At 33.0% G+C, this 18,673-nt stretch overlaps 2 protein-coding genes, 1 long non-coding RNA gene and 1 pseudogene across 3 annotated transcripts; 1 reads left to right on the forward strand and 3 right to left on the reverse strand.

The window, feature by feature from the left end:
• The first annotated feature begins 810 nt into the window (after positions 1–810).
• On the forward strand, positions 811–1,927 carry LOC149379613 (nuclear transcription factor Y subunit B-1 pseudogene; annotated as a pseudogene).
• A 2,035-nt stretch (positions 1,928–3,962) lies between these two features.
• LOC149379614 (bidirectional sugar transporter SWEET7b-like) lies at positions 3,963–5,308 on the reverse strand. The gene is made up of 6 exons (XM_089604039.1): positions 5,266–5,308; positions 5,030–5,066; positions 4,628–4,844; positions 4,390–4,551; positions 4,180–4,299; positions 3,963–4,094 (listed from the first exon to the last, which is right to left on the reverse strand). Exons 1-6 carry the CDS (start codon positions 5,306–5,308, stop codon positions 3,963–3,965), a joined length of 711 nt encoding a protein of 236 aa, XP_089460165.1.
• Positions 5,309–8,421: 3,113 nt separating this feature from the next.
• On the reverse strand, positions 8,422–9,327 carry LOC149379615 (uncharacterized). Its single transcript, XR_016294082.1, has 3 exons — positions 9,190–9,327; positions 8,865–9,089; positions 8,422–8,565 (listed from the first exon to the last, which is right to left on the reverse strand). It is a non-coding gene; the product is annotated as an uncharacterized LOC149379615 (long non-coding RNA).
• A 501-nt stretch (positions 9,328–9,828) lies between these two features.
• Positions 9,829–13,604, reverse strand: LOC149379616 (metal tolerance protein 9-like). Its single transcript, XM_089603010.1, has 6 exons — positions 13,406–13,604; positions 12,976–13,088; positions 12,331–12,576; positions 11,193–11,273; positions 10,840–11,070; positions 9,829–10,176 (listed from the first exon to the last, which is right to left on the reverse strand). The coding sequence occupies exons 1-6, from the start codon at positions 13,602–13,604 to the stop codon at positions 9,832–9,834; spliced, it is 1,215 nt and encodes a 404-aa protein (XP_089459136.1). The 3' UTR covers positions 9,829–9,831.
• Between the last annotated feature and the right edge of the window lie 5,069 nt (positions 13,605–18,673).

Consider the following 18,673-nt stretch of genomic DNA (forward strand, 5'->3'; position numbering starts at 1 on the left):
GGACGGAAATATCAGATATACCTTCACAAATTTGAAGGCATACACAATTCTTGTGCAGTGCAGGCTATGACCAAGACAAGAGAATCAGGATAATTGCAAGCTTCCATGGATGTCCAATCCATACCTCGTGGAGCTAATAATAACCTCAGATTTTTTAGGCATATAGTTTATTTCTGTCGCCAAAGAATTTTCGAACTATTGATTTATACCATGCTGAAGAAGAAGAAAAATAACTTTAATAAACCAACCTAATATTATAGTCATTATAATAAACCAACTTAATATGATTTTTTTAATTAGTTATTATATTAACTTTTTATTAATTTAAAATGACCATTTATTAAGAATAAATTATTATTAACTATGTAAAAAATTAAATAATTATTAAATATCTACCGCTTATTTAAATCATATTATTATCTCCGTTATACATTAAACACAAACTAGTATACAATTCCTTAAAAAGAGGTGAAAAGAGTATCACACACAATTATAAAAAATTCCTCTGTGTTAAGATAAACTCGTGTTAGTGAGCACAAGGGAAATATAGTGACATTAAAAATGTCCTCTTTTTTTTTTTTTTTTTTTTTTTTTTTTTTTCTGTCTCATGGCTTAATTTAGTATCCTAATTCTAGACCTGTATTCAACAAAGATTCCACTACTGCTCTAGCTAGTCTTTTTTTAATATTAGTTAATTTATTGTAAATCCAACCGCCTTTCCACTATCTTTTTATCAAAAAAAAAAAAAATCCTCCTACTTCTCCACCTTATAAAAACCCCACACAGAGGCCATTTACTAAGATTATTCCAAAAGCAAACCAATACCTCTCATCACTAATAAGAAGAAAAACAACTCCCATTATATCTCCAATCAATCATGTCATCAAAAAAGGCCCAAACTTGTAGCTCCATTGAAGGCCATTCGGAGAGCAATTTTTCCAAAGAGCTAGACAAGTTTCTCCCAATAGCCAACGTGAGCAGAATCATGAAGAAATCTCTCCCTCCCAACGCCAAGATCTCAAAAGAGGCCAAAGAGACCGTCCAAGAGTGCGTGTCCGAGTTCATAAGCTTTGTGACCGGCGAGGCCTCGGACAAGTGTCAAAGAGAGAAGAGAAAGACGATCAACGGTGACGATCTCTTGTGGGCCATGACCACCCTCGGCTTCGAGGGCTACGTGGGCCCACTCAAGATCTACCTCAACAAGTATAGGGAGATTGAGGGAGATAAGAGCAGCGTCATGGCTAGGCAAGAAGATCAAGATGATCAAGATCAAGACCAAGATCATGATGATCATCACAACAACTCTCCAGCTAATAATAATAATAATGGTAACAACGATTTCCAGGACTTCAATGCCGGGGCTTCTTTTTACTCTTTTGGTGGTGGCAATGATGGTGCTATTGATAAGCTTAGTGTAAGAAATGCATGGGATTATTAGTTAATTAATCATATTGATGTTATTTGATAGTGGCTATGGCTTCTCATCATCTTTATCCATAGGGTTGCTGGTATTATATGAAGATTATTCATTAATAGGGCTCGTATTATATATATAGCTTGGGTTGGGGTTTTCTTATGTAACTTCTCCATATAATAATATGCTAGATAGCTAGTAATTATGTTAAATTTTCAAGAACATATCCCATGTGTTTCGATGCTCTTGCGTTTTTCATCTTGTGAGTCACGATGGAGATTTCGTGGGAGTTTCAAGCCGCCGTGCGATGATGGTGAGCGTGAGCTTTCTTCAGAGTCGTTGGTGATCGATTCTCGCAATTCCTTCAACACGCTTTAGAATCCGATTAGAGATTCCGCCGGCAGCTTCGCCAGAATCTCCGAGAAGATAGATCTTCCGGCAATGTTGGGGCATTTCGGGTTTGAATAAGCTCATCTGAATCCCCATGACTATTTATAAATAAATATTTGAAAAGTGGAATAACTTCCTTTAGAATATATTAATAGAATTTTCTCGTTTATTATAACAAATAATTAGCAAACTCTCGATGAATTTCTAATGAGCCAACATTTTGTATTTTAGGCAAATAGCCAGTGTTTTGTAAGTTTTAAATAAATTTTAGATAAATAGTCAACATTTTGATAGAGCATTTCAGTCAATTTACGCGTGTAAATATTTAGTCATGGCTATTTACTAAAGAATTACCAAAAATTGGCTAAATGGCAAATCAAAATTGTAAATAAGGCTATATAAAGAGGTTGTAAATTCAGTCGATGGTCACTTATGAAAGAATGCCATATGAAATAAAATTGACTCTATCATGTATAACCACACCTGGGAACTAGTTGACCTTCCACCTGGAAGTAAAGCTCTTGATTCAAAGTGGATATTCAGGAGAAAGATGAAAGTGGATGGATCAATAGATAAATACGAGGTTAGACTTGTGATCAAAGGTTATAGACAAAAGGAAGGTCTAGAGTATTTTGATACTTATTCTCATGTGACAAGAATAACATCTATAAGATTGATTATAGTCATTGCCACTTTGCGCAATTTTGAAGTGGATGTGAAAACTACTTTCCTAAATGGTGATCTCAAATAAGAGATTTACATGGATCAACCCGAGAGTTGTGTTGCAGCTGGACAAGAGAGGAAAGTATGTAAAGTGGTCAAGTCTTTGTATGGCCATAAACAAGTCTCAAAGCAATGACATGAGAAATTTGACAATGTGATGATGTCAAATGGCTTCAAAATCAACGACTGTGATAAGTGTGTTTACATTAAAACCACTTAACACGGTTATATGATTATGTGTTATCTGTAGATGATATGCTCATTGTTGGAAGTAATGAGAGTATGATTAAGTCCACAAAATATATATTAAACTCTAGGTTTGATATGAAGGATTTTGGACTAGCCGATGTTATTTTGGGATCAAGATTAAGCGAACATCTAATGGACTCGTCTTAAGTCAATCACACTCTGTTGATAAAATTGTAGATAAATTGGCAAAGAATGATGATGGAGTCTCTAGAATTCCAATCGATGCGAGTCAACATTTGTCTATGAAGAAAGGAGATAACGTGTCTCAAATTAAGCATGCTAGAGTGATAGAAAATCTAATGTACTTGATGAATTATTCTTGGGATCGAATCTCATCTTGCTAGACAACGACTTTCTGGTTACCTTATTAAAACATGCTAAGAATCATAAATTAGTTGAATATGCATCAAAGGTCATCGGAAAAACACAAAAATCGACAAAAACTTCCCTGGAGAAGCTCGGAAATAATTGGAAAATGTTGGAATAAATACTGGAAAATTCATGACAACTTTAAGCCTAGGTTTCCTAATTTTTAATTAAAAAATCTAAAATGAAGTAGCTAATAAAGTATTCGTGTTAAATGTCTCTATTTTTTGTACTTATGATATACAAATCTTTATAGTAGTGTTTGTGAGTCTAGATAAGAAATCTATCTTTGAAACAATAAAAGGCCAACGAGGATAGAACAGCAAACGAACATATTGGAAACGACATTTAGAGTCTTCCCATATCATTGAACGACACAAACCACATATCTCTCTCTCTCAGAGTGCCGCACGGTCGTTACTCATTGACTAAATTATTTATTAATAGTTGTTTGTTAATTTTCAATTCAAACTCTTTAATTCTGTTTCGCATAGAATCACTAAATAGACTGCCGTACGTGTTATGAACAATCATTACGCCAGTGCATGATTAGTTAATTTTTACGCCAAAACAAATAAAATACCCAAAAGAAAACACGAATTAAACTCAAAACTGTTGATATTAACATGCTTGACAACTCTCTCGATTTACAAGATAGCCTGCTTGAAAATATACCCTCAAAATTTCAGATGACAGAAAAAGAAGCTAAAATCCATAGACAAAAAAAAAAAAAAAAAAAAAAATCACCTAAAAAAAAAAGTGCTAGCTAAGCTTGGAAAAAACTAGCACACTAAACCTAAAAAAAAAAAAAATGCATTCTTTAAACAATCTCAAGTTCACTTGGCTGGGCAACTTTGTGGTCCTCCTCAACTTCCTTGACTCCCCAGAAATAGTAGTATCCGTACAAGATGAGCTGAATGATAGCCAAGATCGAACCCAACCCATTGCACACCTGTGAAGAAACACAATACACATTAATTACAGCATGAAAAAAATATATATATAACATGAATTAATAATTTATATTAATTACGTACCAAGATGTAGATATCGAAGATGATGAGCGAGTAGGAAGTCCAGATGAAAGCGTTCAAGAGCGACGCCAATGAGAGAGTGAACGGCATGTACTTCACGCTCCTAGTCTTGATCACCTTGAACTACAATAACAACAAACAAATAATAAATAAAAAAAATAATAAAGTAGATAATAATTAAATTACTTAATTAAGTAAATTAATTATAATTACCATGACGGTGAGTGGCGCGGCGTACATGATGATGTTGAAGACGTCGCAGAGCACTCCGACGAAGAGCGACCTCCTCGTCGTGCCGTGGAAGGCCAACAGAGCCGCCGCGGCCACGGCGGCCCCGAAAGCCACTGTGCCGGAGAGTCCGTACGCCACTTTTTTCTGCTCTTGTGGTAAACAAATTAATGATTAAATAAGTAGTTAATTGAATTTACATATATATTTGTTTATTACTTACGCGTCCCTTGGAGTCGGAGTAGAGGAAGAAGATGGCGAGGTAGATGAGCTCGAGGGCGAGTCCGACGCCGTTAATGGTGACGACGAGGAGGCTGTCGGGATGGATGAACGGCATTCCGTAGAACACCCACAGAAGACAGTTCAGCACCGCCGCCATGTACGGCACCGGAGAAAACTCCTCCGTCGACTTCTTCTTTATTATCCCATAGAATGTAGGCCTGAATTATATTTGATAACAGAATGGTTTAATTAATCGCAGCCGTTGGAAGATAACTGAATCTCTAACTAACTCTGAATCCGACGGCTGAACTTAGCTCTCGCAATCAGAGATCGATCGATTTTTGCGATCCAGGCGAGTTATAAGTGTGATGAACTGAATTAATGGTAACTGTAAATTACTTACGCTGGGGAAAGAAAGAGTCCGAAAGAAATCACATTCCCTGCGTGAGCGAAAAAACGAGATCAATTTGATGAAAAAAAAGGATTATTATTATTCTGCGATGAACGATTGACGATTCAACCACGATGATCTGATCGAGGAAAGTTAAAACGAAACGAACTATTATTTGTTTGGAATCAAGAACAGAGAGAGAGAGATAGAGAGAGATAGAGAGAGAGAGAGAGAGAGAGAGTACTGACCAATGATTCCGACGATGGTGTGAAGAGCTTGAGCGGAAACCATGATTGATGAGTCTTGAGAGAAACAGAGAAGAAGAGAGAGCGATAGAGAGAATTGAGAGCAACAAAGAAAGAAACTCTCGCGTGGTAGAAGTGTTTGTGAATGGCGTGAGACCTCTATTTATAGTCTTTTTTGGGCTCGTCAAATATTTGTTGTTGCGCGGATTAGAAATCCGATTTAGTGACGCCATCGAATATTGCGATTTTAAAATTATTGTTATTTCAAATCTAATTGTATACTCGAATATTAAGGAGTTAAATATTTTCTTGTTATGATTTTGTTTTCACGTCTGAGTTAAATAATAATTGAAGTTATGTTTGACCTTATTAATTTTTCAAACTTTATTTAAATTGATTGTTGGATATCCTTTACACACAATATGAGTCGGATAATCGGATTGAGTGAGATGAACTGAGCTTTTCGCTTCGCTTGCTACACTCACTCTTGATTCCCGCCAAATATCTTGGGCTGGACTCTCTACTCATAGAAAGTCAAGCCCAATAATCTTTTACGTTCGTTTTTTTTTTAATAGTTGGAAGATGGCAAAATTACCTGTTTTATATATGATAATTTCAAATCTACTCTCGAAATTCCAAAATTAATGATTTTGATTAAATTTAGACTGATTTTCTTTTGATGGTTTCTCGACTTAAGAAATTATTTACGACCGAGCTTCTAAAACAAGTGAACAATTTGTTCGCAACGAGAAAGTCCAGCTCAAAACATGAGTAAAATAGTAATTAGTGTATACATTGTATTCATGGAATTAAATTAGTTAAGACGGTATTTCTAGCATAAAGTTCAAAAGCCGAAACTATAGGAAAACAATTCTCAATGTTTTATTCCTCACGTCATATATGATATAATACACAATTAGTTACATGGGAAATGGCCGATTCTACTACTCATTTCAGTAGTTTGGACCAAAATATAGAGTAGTATAATTTTGGACACTTTTAGTAGTGTTTTGAGGAGAGATAATAATTGGATACCCGGTTTGCCCTTTAAAATTTAATTTTGTTCATTCAAGCCCAAAACCAAACTTGCTCAATAAGAATTCAAGTACATCTTGTTTATTGTGTCATCACAGCTCTCTCTCTCTCTCTCATCTCTTTTTTCTCTGCGTGTGAAGGACGTTTGAACTTCCTCCATGAGATGTGTGTGTCTTTGAAGTCAAGTGAAGCTCTCGGCCACCTCGTCATCGTCTAAAAGTAAGCTTCTTTCGTTCATCTCCGTCGTCGTCTTCTCTCCTCTCTTTTTGTTTCTGGGTTTTCGTTCATCCTCGTCGGGTTTCTGAGTTTCTGGGTTTCGGAGAACATGTTTGTTCAACGTCATCCTCGTGCATCTTAAAAGAAAGCTTTTTTTTCGTCGGTCATCTTTGTTTTCGTGTGCTTGTTGTCTGGGTTTTAGGTCTTTGTCGTTCTGGGTTTGTTGGTGCCATTACCCGCCGTCTCTGTGTTGTTTGTTGCTGGGTTTTTTGTGTGTTGTTCTTCGTGTTTTTGGACGTTTGAGTTTTTTTCCGCGTTCTTGAATTGTAGACATACATGTCTACAGTCTCTGAAATTGTAGACTGTCCCCGTTATACGTCGTTATTGTAATTGTAGATATACATGTCTACAATTCTTGTAAATGTGGACATATCGGTGTACACCTTCAGCTGTTGTAGACTAATACGTCTATTACAACTGAAGTTGCAGACCTATATGTCTACAATTACAAGAATTGTAGACATGTATATGTACAATTGGTGTAATTGTAGATATACATGTATACAAATAGTCTCATTGTAGACATTTAATTTTTTTCATACACGATAATAACAATCAGATATGCGTTTTTGCTATGCAGGAATGTCAGTTGTAACAATTGTAGATATTATAGGTCTACAGTTACTACAACTGTAGACGTCGATATCTACAATTGTTGTTAACTGTAGACTTATAAGTCTACCGTTTATTACAGTTTATATTACAATTATACATATCAAGAGGAATTGGCGGCATAAATCATCAAACTCTTTCTCTGGACTCAATGAGAAAAACAATTTGAAATCCTTAAATAAGAAAAGGACCCCAAATTGCTTCTTATTTTTCTCGTCTGCTTAACTTCAAGTCACGATCTTGCAGTCATGGGAGAGCTTTGCTACTGTGGCATTCCTGTTCGCGAGTGCGCTTCGTGGACAATTTTGAATCCTGGAAGGAGGTTCCACGGTTGCATCACAAAAAAGGTAAGCCATCGAATCACGATTGTGAATCGCGTCTTTGTTTTCGCCGAAAAGTCACCTCTTTGTGTTTGTTTTCTCAGGAAGATGGTGGGTGCGGGTATTTTAAATGGATAGACCCAGAAATGTGCTATAGATCGAAGCAAATCATTCCCGGTTTGCTGAGGAGGAAAAACATGTTAGAATCCGAGAATGCGGGACTTCGAAGTCAAATTTTCAAGCTGAAGATGGCTCTGTTCGTTGTCATTGTCATTGTTGTAGTTTTTTACATGCTCTGAATATGTTTGGTTAGTCAGATAATAGCTGCTCGAATCAGATTTTAAGGTATCTGTTTTAAGGGTTTTGTAATGATGTAATGAAGATGATTTCAATGCAATGCAATGACAATTTTTGGTTTGAACTGATGCTTTTGCAGTGTTATGGTGGTGATGAATTTACAATGTTATATTTCAGTGAGACAGGGTTAATGATAGAATTGAATTATTATAGTTGTATGTCTTTTTTACGTCTTGAATGCATTACATGATAGAAGTTGTTCAAATTGTAGACATCATTGTCTACAATTAAACTGATTGTAGACATTTATGTCTACAATTGTGGTGATTGTAGACATTTAATGTCTACAATCAGTTCAAATTGTAGATATATATGTCTACAATCATCACAATTGTAGACATCACTGTACACATCTGTAGACACAGCCATAACAAATCAAAAGCATACCGAAGCCATACAGTCATAATAAAACAAAACAAAAGCATACGAAAATATATAGCAATGTTTAGGCATTCAAACTTCAAATTGTCATATAAAACCATACAAAAATATAAAACATAGTTTTAAAAGTAACTTCATAGTTTGAGATTTGAGTTCATGTAAACATAAAAATCTCAGCCCAAAGATGTCGGAAACTCGTTGTCAGATTCGTAGCCGGTCGCAAGTTTCACCGCCACATGGTCTCCTCAAACTTGTCCAATGCGCCGAAGAAGATGAAGTTGTGGTCCACAATCTCTTCTTCGGGGACAAATCTTACAAATCCCTGCATATGTCAAGAAAAAAATATGAAACTCTACACAAACAATCCTCATATCACCATAACTATATCTACACAAACATGTAATTGTAGACATTTATAGCTATAGTCACTAGACATAAACATCTACAATTCTAGTGACTATAGCTATAAATGTCTACAATTACATAAATTATAACCTATGAAATCTTCAACACACAGAATATGCAAATCAAAGAATTCTACAATCACATAAATAATAACCCAAATTCAGCTTTGCATGCCATAAAAAAGTTACCCAAAATGCTCAAAGTGAAGAAATGTACCTCATTTACAGTTGCTTTTCGTTTTCGGAGCTCAAATGGCGATGTCTCATCTTAATTTGACGCCGGCAATTCAGTGACTAGTTTTGGTTTCTTCACTCGACGAGACGTTGTTGGCTTCTTGGCGGGAGACTTTTTCGCTGGAGAGACTTTTCTTCAGCGGCGTCGGACCTTTCTTCGTCGTCCTTGATTCTTCCGAACCGGCGCGTATTTTTTGGTCGTCATTTTCTGCAATTTAGCGTTTGAAAAAAGGTGATTCGTAGAGATTTGAAAGAATAATGAAGATTAGCAACGAACCTGAGATATTTAGGAGAGATTAGCAACGAACCCGGAGATTTCGACGACGTGGATGAGGATTTCCGCGATTTCGGCGAAGTGGGTGAGGGTTTTAGAGAGAGAAAGAGTCGGAGGAGAGATGAGAGAACGTGAACCAAGAAGATGAAAATGGGTTTCATTTGAGTTTTGAAATATTAACTGACGCTATTGTTTAATGAGGTATTTTTAAAACAAAAAATAAAGTCAAGGGCAAATATGTACTTGCTCACTTAAGCAACTACTAAAAGTGTCCAAAACAAGAAACTCTACATTTTGGTCCAAACTATTGAAATGACTACTAGAATCGGCCATTTCCCTAGTTACATTGGATTTTTAGTGGAAAAAATAACCCCGTTACAGAATGGGAAAAAATCGCTATAACAACAATAGTATTGTATTATATTATATTATATTATATACAGATATCAACAATAGTATTTGAAATCGCTATAACATAAATAATAATGTATTTGATTTCAAACTGTAAACAACGTAAATATCGCAAGGTATTTGTCACTTGGGAAAAAAATCAAGCAAACATAAAAATCCTAGACTCCCAAATACATAAAAAAAAAAAAACAATAATAATAAAAATAGTGATAATTCTTATAATAAAAACTAAAATTGCAATTTTAGTTTAAAATCATGCAAGTAATTATCGCTTGGGCTTGTGCTCAGGCTTGTGAGTGATATCGAAATCAACGTGAACAAAGGCTCTCTCGACTTCGGGAAGCTTTTCAATCTTCTCTTGAAGCGTCTCTCCGATGGTGTGAGCCTCACTGAGGGACATTTGTCCGGGCAAGACTATGTGAGCCTCCACAAAATAGTTGAGGCCGAATTTATAGGCTCGCACGGTCTCGATGTGCTTGATTTTGTGTTGGTGGTTCCAAATCAGATACGTCAGTTTCGCAAGATACTCAGCCGGTGCGGTTCTTGCGATCAACGACCACACGTTTTCCATCACCGTGTTTGCCCAGTTGCCCATTGTGTACAATGCAATCTGAAATTAAGAAAATATTTCATAAACATTATTTTTTATATGATAAATAGCTCGTCTAATTCAAATTTTCATCTATCGTAGGAGATTTGACAAAATATCACAAGGATCTAATTTTTGTGATTGTTCAAAAATTAGTTTATGATTTTGATATTTGTTTGTTTATAGAATATTTTTAAATCGCTATAAACATTGAGATTATCATGAGATTTTGTGTAAAACTCCAAAGGTATTCGAATTTGAGTGTTTAAACATATGAAAAAAAAAAAAATTTAGGTATATGATTTTAGAGTGTTGCATAACAGCAGCACTTGTCAAAACATCAACGGATGCTTTTTGCTTACAACGTACTGGAGATTACTGCGACCAACAGAAATATAAAAGAGAAATTGTCCCATTTGTCATCAATTTCATAACATTTTTCCACTTTCCACAAAAACACTAATTTTTCCCAAAATGCCACATGAGATGTCAACATTGAAAAAAAAACTTTTTCAATTTTTTCAAAATTTTGAAATTTATTGTATAAAAAATTGGGATTTCAAATTTTTCCATAAACATTTGTGAAAAATTTCCATCAACTACCCAAATTTCTTTAGTATTAAGCTATCAAAATTCAACTTAAATCAACATTTCAAACTTATAAAAAAAAACTGATAGACTTACTAGGATGGCTCCGAGAGGGTCGATCCACCAGTAGAAATGGATGGCTAAAACGGCAGCGGCGAGACCAATTGAGTTGGTGATGACATCAAAAAAATGATCTTGGGCATAAGCTCTTACTATTCCATTCTCAAATCTCCTACAATAAACCATTAACACAAATTTCACTGCTGTCACTGATACCATTATCCCTATCATCCATTTCTCTTTCACTGGGTCTCTCTCTGGCTGAGTCTGCAAAATATTATACAGCTCTACTTTGTCAGTATATTTTTTTAATCAGGGTCAATATGTAAATAATTAAATACTATGCCTAAGTAAAATAGAGATTAATTTTACTTATTTATTTATTGTACCTTGCTGATTAGTTCACGACCAGATTCAAATAGCACTTGTAACCCAAGAGTTGTCATCACTGATGCGAAAACAACAATTCCCTGTAGATAAATACATAATTTGGGACATTAATAAAATATGTGTCCATAAATCATAATTTGTAGCCATTAAGTGAATAAATATATGAAGCAATTAAGAAGAAGAAGAAAATTGGAAATTATATGTCTTCGTTAGAAAAATATGCCGCCTCTTAATTTATTTATTTTCCTTGAATGTAGTGACGATGAAGTTATTTCATTTACGTCCTATACATAACTAAGATCAGAGTAATCTTTTCTCATGCCATTCCGAGACAATATATGATAGCTTAATGGTAAGTACCTCAACGCGGGTATGGAGTTTGGCCTTATCGGGGTGAAAGTTGTAAATTTATAAGGGACATGTAAGAAAAAAATATTCAGGATGGGCAAATATAATTTTTTTATTTATAAATATAAAATATTAGGGTAATTTTTTTAATTTTTTAAAAATTTAGTGGTAAACAATTTATTTTTAAAAGTTCAGGTGGGCATTGGCCCACCCTGAACCTAAGGTAGCTCCGCTCGTGATTATAGGGGAAGCGGGGATAATTTGAATAAAAATCTCATAAGGACCTAATTTGAAATTTTTTATGTACATTATTTTGAATATTGAATAGTATAAACTTAAAGAAAAAAAACATTTGGGAGCGGGCGTATGTGTAGCATTATTATTAGATATATAGCCATATGAAAACTCAAGCTTTGTCAAATAGTCAATTTTTGGTAAATTTTAAATAAATAACCACGATATTTTATTAACAAATCCAAAAAAGCATTATTAGTTGTAAATATTCGTTAATAATTGTAAATAACCATCATGCTCTAATGACATAAATAGAATGCTAAAAACGTCAAAACAATGTCACATCGTCATAATGACTAGTTACTTAAAATTTACAAAAGATTGACTATGTAGGAAATCTCCAAATTAACTGAACAGTTAATTTAATTAATTTCGGTTTGATGGACTATTTTTATAATAAAATGAAACTTGAGCTAAATCCTTAAAAGGGTGTAGAAAAATGGCTAGTTGCAACAAATACTTGTAAATATTAATTAGTCAAATATTATGTCTTACCACGGGTTGCATCCGGCTCTTGCCGATGGGGTAGCGCAACTCGTTAGGGTTTTTCATTGCGTTAGCCGTAAACCAAAGAATGAAACCGGACAAGAGGTCTAACAAAGAGTCAAGTGTCGAGGCTATAACTGCTAGAGATCTGCTCTCAACCGACGCATAAACTTTCGCTACAAACAACACCAAATTCGCTATGTTTGACACATAAATCGCCATCCTCTCACCCTTCGCTACGTCTTTTAGTTCCTCCTGCGACAATATTAATATAAATTTTTATATATGCCAAAAATAAATTATTGTATAACAACTTAATATTATTTTTCTAGACCCCAAGGAGCTAGTAGACAGCCGTATCATTCTCACTTTTTCCAAAATTTAGAAGGCTACCTTCAAAAGGACCCAGTATACGGACATCATTGTTTTCTAAAGAGCATGATATGCAAATAATTTTGTTTTCTAAATTATATACATTCCCGTGTGAATTTAGATATTTTTATTATTTTGTATTCTGACATTTTGTGTTAAAGTTTCTTCAACAAAAAAAAAATCAAACTTATAAACATTATATGTTGGTTATTCAAAATAAAAATTGCACAGAACTAATTAAAAAGGGTGTGGAAGTCTCAAAATTAATAACTATATACTAACCTCTGATAAAGTTCCAGGGAAAGTTCCCAACTCAGTAAAAGAGTCAACTTCATTGAATCCCTTGAGAACCTTATCCTGCTTCTTGTAATACGCTGCAATCTTTTTCTTCCTCCCTGAAAATTAAATGTATTTTTCATTTAGAAATAATAAATATTTCCCCACATATTAATCAAAAGAAACTTAAAAAAAAATCCTCCTTAATTAGACAACATTAAAAATAAAATACCACATAAATTAGATTTTAAAAAGCTGCATATCTCAAATATATACGTATTTGTTAGATTATAAGCACAAACTGTTGAATTGTAAAAGTTAAGACATAAATATCAATAGTAAAATTTTAGTGGGTAATTTCCAAAATAGTAAAATTAAAATATCTAGTGAGTCTAATCTTCATATAATATAATTATAAAACCTATTTTTAGCTTACTCAATGAGTTGATAAGATAACATAAGCCGAATTGCGAATTCGTATGCTTTTCGGGCAACTTGTAATTGTCCAAACTAAGCCGCCAAGACGGTTCGCTTGGTGATTCCCTCGCTTTCTCGTGAGCAAGTGCCTCTGGCGATAGCAACTCCATTCTATAATCCGATGAATCGGTTCGAAGTCCGTCCCCGGATGTTTCCATTTTTTTTAACCTTAAGTTGACCCTAAAGTAATGTAAAATTAAATATAGACAAAATTTTTGTGGTAAGGATTGGTTTTGTCTGAATGAGATTATTAAAGGGAGGATAAAAATAAAAGAAAATAGAGCTCAAGCAAGACTACTAATTTCCAGAAAAATTTATAGTCTATGTGTATATATAGACTAATAAAACTTGAAGGAAAAGACAAGAGTGCTTGGTTGGTCAATATAATGCCTTATCAAAAGAAAGAGCATGAAAAATGTTGTTGTGTTAGATAGACGCTGGCCAGATGTGCAAGAATGAGACTAGACTTTTTCTTCTCAGCCAATAAAATCGAACTTAAAAATAAAAATTATAGACCCTTTTTTCTTTTGAAAAATATGGTATTTAGTCTCCTAGATGATTCATTTTGGAGCGCAATTTTAAGTGAAACTCGGTTATTAAATCGGACATGTAAATCGAATTCTCATTTCGCTTTCGTGAGAGATATGCAATTGATTGTTATTTGTCAAAATTTGAGCTGAATTGAATGACAAACTGATGATGAAAAAAAAAAAAAAATAGTCCCTGAACTAGGATTGTGAAATAAAGTTGAAAAACCGAAATTCTATATTGTAAGGTATTTTAATAATGTGGGATAGCTTATAATGAAATCAATAATTTCTAAGATGTATTTCATGAGGTACAAAGTGCTCACACACGTCATGGACGACGCAAATGTGAAATTAGAATAGTTTTTGCTGATTATTTTCCCACACATACATCCTCCAAAATAAAAATAAAAAAATTGGGAGGTTTTTGTTCGTTTGTACGGTTATTAATGTAAACATAATCTTCAACCCAGGAGATAAATATATTTCAGGGAGGAAAATAAATAAGAAACAATGGAAAGAAGCTTTCATCGTACGTGTACGTGATATATATATATATATATATATATATATATATATATATATATATATTTTATTAAAAAATTTAACGATATAAGCCACACAAACATAAGTGTTTGCGTTTTAGCCAACGTCTTGTAAATTTTTCGTAAATAGCCAAAAACTATTGTAAATATTTCGTAAATCATCATATATACTAGAAAATTACTATGCGTTTTTATTATCATTTTGATAGCATAAATAAATTTACGTGACTATTTACAAAAAATTAACGAAACGTTGGTTATTTCAAAATTTATAACGTTTCATATGGCTAGATAACAGAGTAAAAAATGCACAGTAAATTTCTAATAAATATGACTATTTACGATATATATTTACAATAGTTTTTTGTTATTTACAAAAAATTTACAAAATGTTGACTAAAACGCAAACGCATATGTTTATGTGGCTTATATCGCTAAATTTTTGTATTTTTATTTTATCAAACCTATTTCATCTATTTTTATTTTATTATGTATGGTGTGAAGATTACTTGAGGCATTTGATATTAAATAATATGTACAACTTTAGACAGCGTGAATTGTACTAGGTTTGCTCTACCTGGCATCTTTCATGAAATTTAAAGGTAGTTAATTAGTCTATTGTATACAAATTAAACAATAACAAAAAAATGCAAAAATGATTGGTCCAGAGGACCAGAATTAAATATGAGCAAGCGTGATTGGTACTAGAATACAAGTTACGTTCAAGTTACGTAATCTCTGTATACGTATTTTCCCTTCATTTTCTTAATAGTTACGTACAGCTACTAGAGAATTAGTATAAATATGAACCTCAAATAACCTAAAAGGAGGGTCACTCAACGGGAAGCTTGGAGGCTGTTGCTGCAATTTCATTCCTCGCAAGGGGAACCAAATATAGCACACCTTCTTTCTCGCAACTCTTTTCAATTTCAATCCGATGTGTGTTGGATTTTAGAATATCCTTTATGTATTTCTCATGTAATCTTGGCGGATCTTCCGTCCATTCATCAATGAAAAGGACTACTCTTGACTAAAAAAAAATTGTATAACAAAATCGATTGTATATGAAATAATATGTAATAATTAAAACTAATCTCTTATAATAAGGAATAAATTCTACGTTCACCTCCAAATTGGAGGTCGTTAGTTCAATCTTCACTCGCAACATCGAATATATCGATGAAATCTATTTAATAAATGGCATGATTTATTGAACTTAAAAAGTCAAATGATAGCTATTAAGTGGTTTAACAAAAGGAAAAAAAAAGTGTACATAATAGTCATTTAAAACTAATTGATTAACAAACTAGTAAAAGTTTCAAATTTTCAACAACATAGTCAAAATTATAATGTCATTTTTTTTACGCTATCATTAAACTTTTTGAAGATTTGTATAAGTAGTTTATCACGTCAAAACATTTAATCACATGGCAAAAAAAATTATTGAATATATGGTCATTGCACATTTTGGATATTTTACTCATTTAAGACAAACTTCAACTATTTTGCAAATATATCAATTTCAATTGGCTATTTAATCATAACACGCAAAAAAATGAAAAATATAGACTATTGAGAATTTTTGGTCGAGAATTTCAATAAAAGCGATTGCAATAACTATTCATCTTATTTATTATGCCACGTGTGAAAAAATGACTATTTTTAAACAAAGATGAAACGTTGGTTATATAGTAATTCATATGTTTCAAGTGACCTAGTCAGTATGATTATCCATATGAAAATATATTTTTAAATATCTATGTTCCAAACTTAAAAAACTACACAAGTATTATGCAGATATAAAGTAAAAAAAAATGAAATATATACTTCTTGGAATAATAATTAGGCTATTTGACATGTGTTGATGAGTGATATTTCAATTCAATACATATTATAGAGAAAAAAAAACAATGAAAAACAACAACAAACAACGAAATAATGCACAAACAATAAATACGTAAAAAAAAAACAACGACAAAAAGTTGCTAAAAACAATTACGAAAAACTTTGGGGCCGTTTGGTTTAGTTTTCTAAACTCGTTTTCTGTTTTTAAATTCTGTTTTCTGATTCTAATTTTTAAATTTAAAAAACAGATTTAGAATTACGTTTCGGAATATTTTAAATGTTGTTTGGTTATGTTTTCCATTCAATTGTATAGAGATAAAATAGAAAACAACTTTTCATTGTTTTCTGTTTTCTAAACAAATTTCAAAGAAAACAGAAACATGATTCTAAATCTGTTTTCTGAATTTATAACCAAACAGTTTTAGAAAAACTGTTTTCTAGAATTTAGAATCAGAAAACAGAAAACAGGAATGGAAAACTTAACCAAACGGGGCCATGTGTTTGGTAGTTAACTCAAAAAGTTTTTGTTTTCTGTTTTCTAATTTTTGTAGTTGTACTGAAAAACTGTTTTGTAGTTGTTTTTAAAAAGCTGTTTGGTACAGTTTTCATTTTTGTTTTTGAGAAAGTGAAAAAACTGAAAAAAGTGTTTGGTATAGTTTTCATTTTTGTTTTTGAAAGAATGAAAAGAGAAGATGAGGAGAAAGAGGAGAGAAGAGAAGAATTTTTTTTTCAAAAACACATTTTATTTGTTTTCAGTTTTCTTTACTTTTTTCCAAAACAACTTCAAAAATTTTTGAAATTTTTTTCCAAAAACTTAAACCAAACATGTTTTCAATTTTTGTTTTCAATTTTTTCAACTCAAAAACTAAAAAATTGTTTTTGAGAGGAATACCAAACATGGCCAATGAACCGGAAATGCGGAGAACCTAACAATCACTGAAATTTTATGATTTTCGACAGTCTCTCGAACCTTGGATCCAATACTAGAAGATAGGGGAAGAAAATATTACAACCAATAAATTGTCAAAAATTTGTGCATCGGCATGTGGATTTGTCGCTGAATTGTTAAAAGAAAACACATAACACATACATGTTAGAAGAAACCACATAACAAATTGTGTAGTCCGCTTAAATCTAAGTTAATTTCTACTTTCATTCTGCTCGGAATTCAGTGTTTGAATGGAAAAAGAATTCTTTGCAATGTTGACAGGGAATTCTATTGTGTATGGAAACGAAAATTTCCAGTTCCATATATATATATATATATATATATATAAAATTATACTTTTACAAAAGATTAAAATGTTGTATTTTTCTAAGCAAGGATTATAATGTAAAAGTGAGAAAATAAAGAATAATTTTTTTTAAAACTTATAAAATATTACAACTTATATATGATGGGAATTTTCTCAACTAGAGAAATCTCACACGACGCAAGCGAACATGTCGTCAAGTAATAGAGTGCAAAAGCACGGATATCGATCCCACAAAGACTCTAGACTATTTTCGAAGCGAACTCACTAGCTTTCTTTTTCGAGTTATGGAAAATGAAAAATGGGGGTTTTTGATTGTTTTGTGAACAAGATGAAATGTAAATAAAAGTGAAAGCACTATTTAAACACAAGTTAAAAGGAAGGGGTACGATTTTGTTATTTCATCGAGTCGGTCGGTCAAGATACGATTCTAAGCTCGGGTTTAGAGTGTTAAAACTTAGTCTCAATCCCTCCTATAACATTCACTAATCTCTCTCGAGTCTTTAGGAATCTAGCTATGTGTCAAACTTACACCTCTCGGTTTGGGTTCTATTAAAGCACAAAACCGCATTTAGCCCGGGATTTCAAACAACTACATCTACCCCCTAGTCTTTCTATAGCTCTAGGAAGGTTAATGATGGGACGGGTAGAGCTCACTCGTTTATTACCTCTCGGTGTCTAAACTCGTCTAAGATTCACTAACTAGGTAGCTACTCTAATTAGCGCTAACACACGCCCCATACCCATAGAATTCCACTCTCAACCCAACCATGAAGCACCAATCTAATCCAAATGTTTGACCAACCAACTCAACTACTCAACTACATCGCACCCCAAATCTACTTAGCTACTCATGATTAAGAATAAACAAAGTAAAATTGAAATAAGTAAAAGAAGCAAAACAATAAAGAAACAAGACATTGAATGCTAATCTCAACAACCAAATAAATATATCATAAAACTCAACCACTACTTCAATATTCCACTTAGATAAAACAATAAACTTATCACAATGCTCAAATGACAAAGGTAATCAACAAAACCCAAATAGAATACT

The sequence above is a fragment of the Urtica dioica genome, chromosome 12 (assembly GCF_054948205.1).
Source record: "Urtica dioica subsp. dioica isolate 48M chromosome 12, U.dioica_male_clone48M_v1_H2, whole genome shotgun sequence".
Taxonomy (NCBI): domain Eukaryota; kingdom Viridiplantae; phylum Streptophyta; class Magnoliopsida; order Rosales; family Urticaceae; genus Urtica; species Urtica dioica.

What these genes read in the sequence shown, in the direction of transcription:
- LOC149379616 (XM_089603010.1), bottom strand. Translation starts at nt 13,604, where the DNA reads ATGGAAACATCCGGGGACGGACTTCGAACCGATTCATCGGATTATAGA. An exon ending in TTATCTTATCAACTCATTGA is followed by an intron (nt 13,089 to 13,405) that starts GTAAGCTAAAAA and finishes TTTAATTTTCAG; the next exon opens with GGAGGAAGAAAAAGATTGCA. An exon ending in GTCGTGAACTAATCAGCAAG is followed by an intron (nt 11,071 to 11,192) that starts GTACAATAAATA and finishes AATATTTTGCAG; the next exon opens with ACTCAGCCAGAGAGAGACCC.
- LOC149379614 (XM_089604039.1), bottom strand. Translation starts at nt 5,308, where the DNA reads ATGGTTTCCGCTCAAGCTCTTCACACCATCGTCGGAATCATTG. An exon ending in CACCATCGTCGGAATCATTG is followed by an intron (nt 5,067 to 5,265) that starts GTCAGTACTCTC and finishes TCGCTCACGCAG; the next exon opens with GGAATGTGATTTCTTTCGGA. An exon ending in CCGCGCCACTCACCGTCATG is followed by an intron (nt 4,300 to 4,389) that starts GTAATTATAATT and finishes TTGTTATTGTAG; the next exon opens with TTCAAGGTGATCAAGACTAG.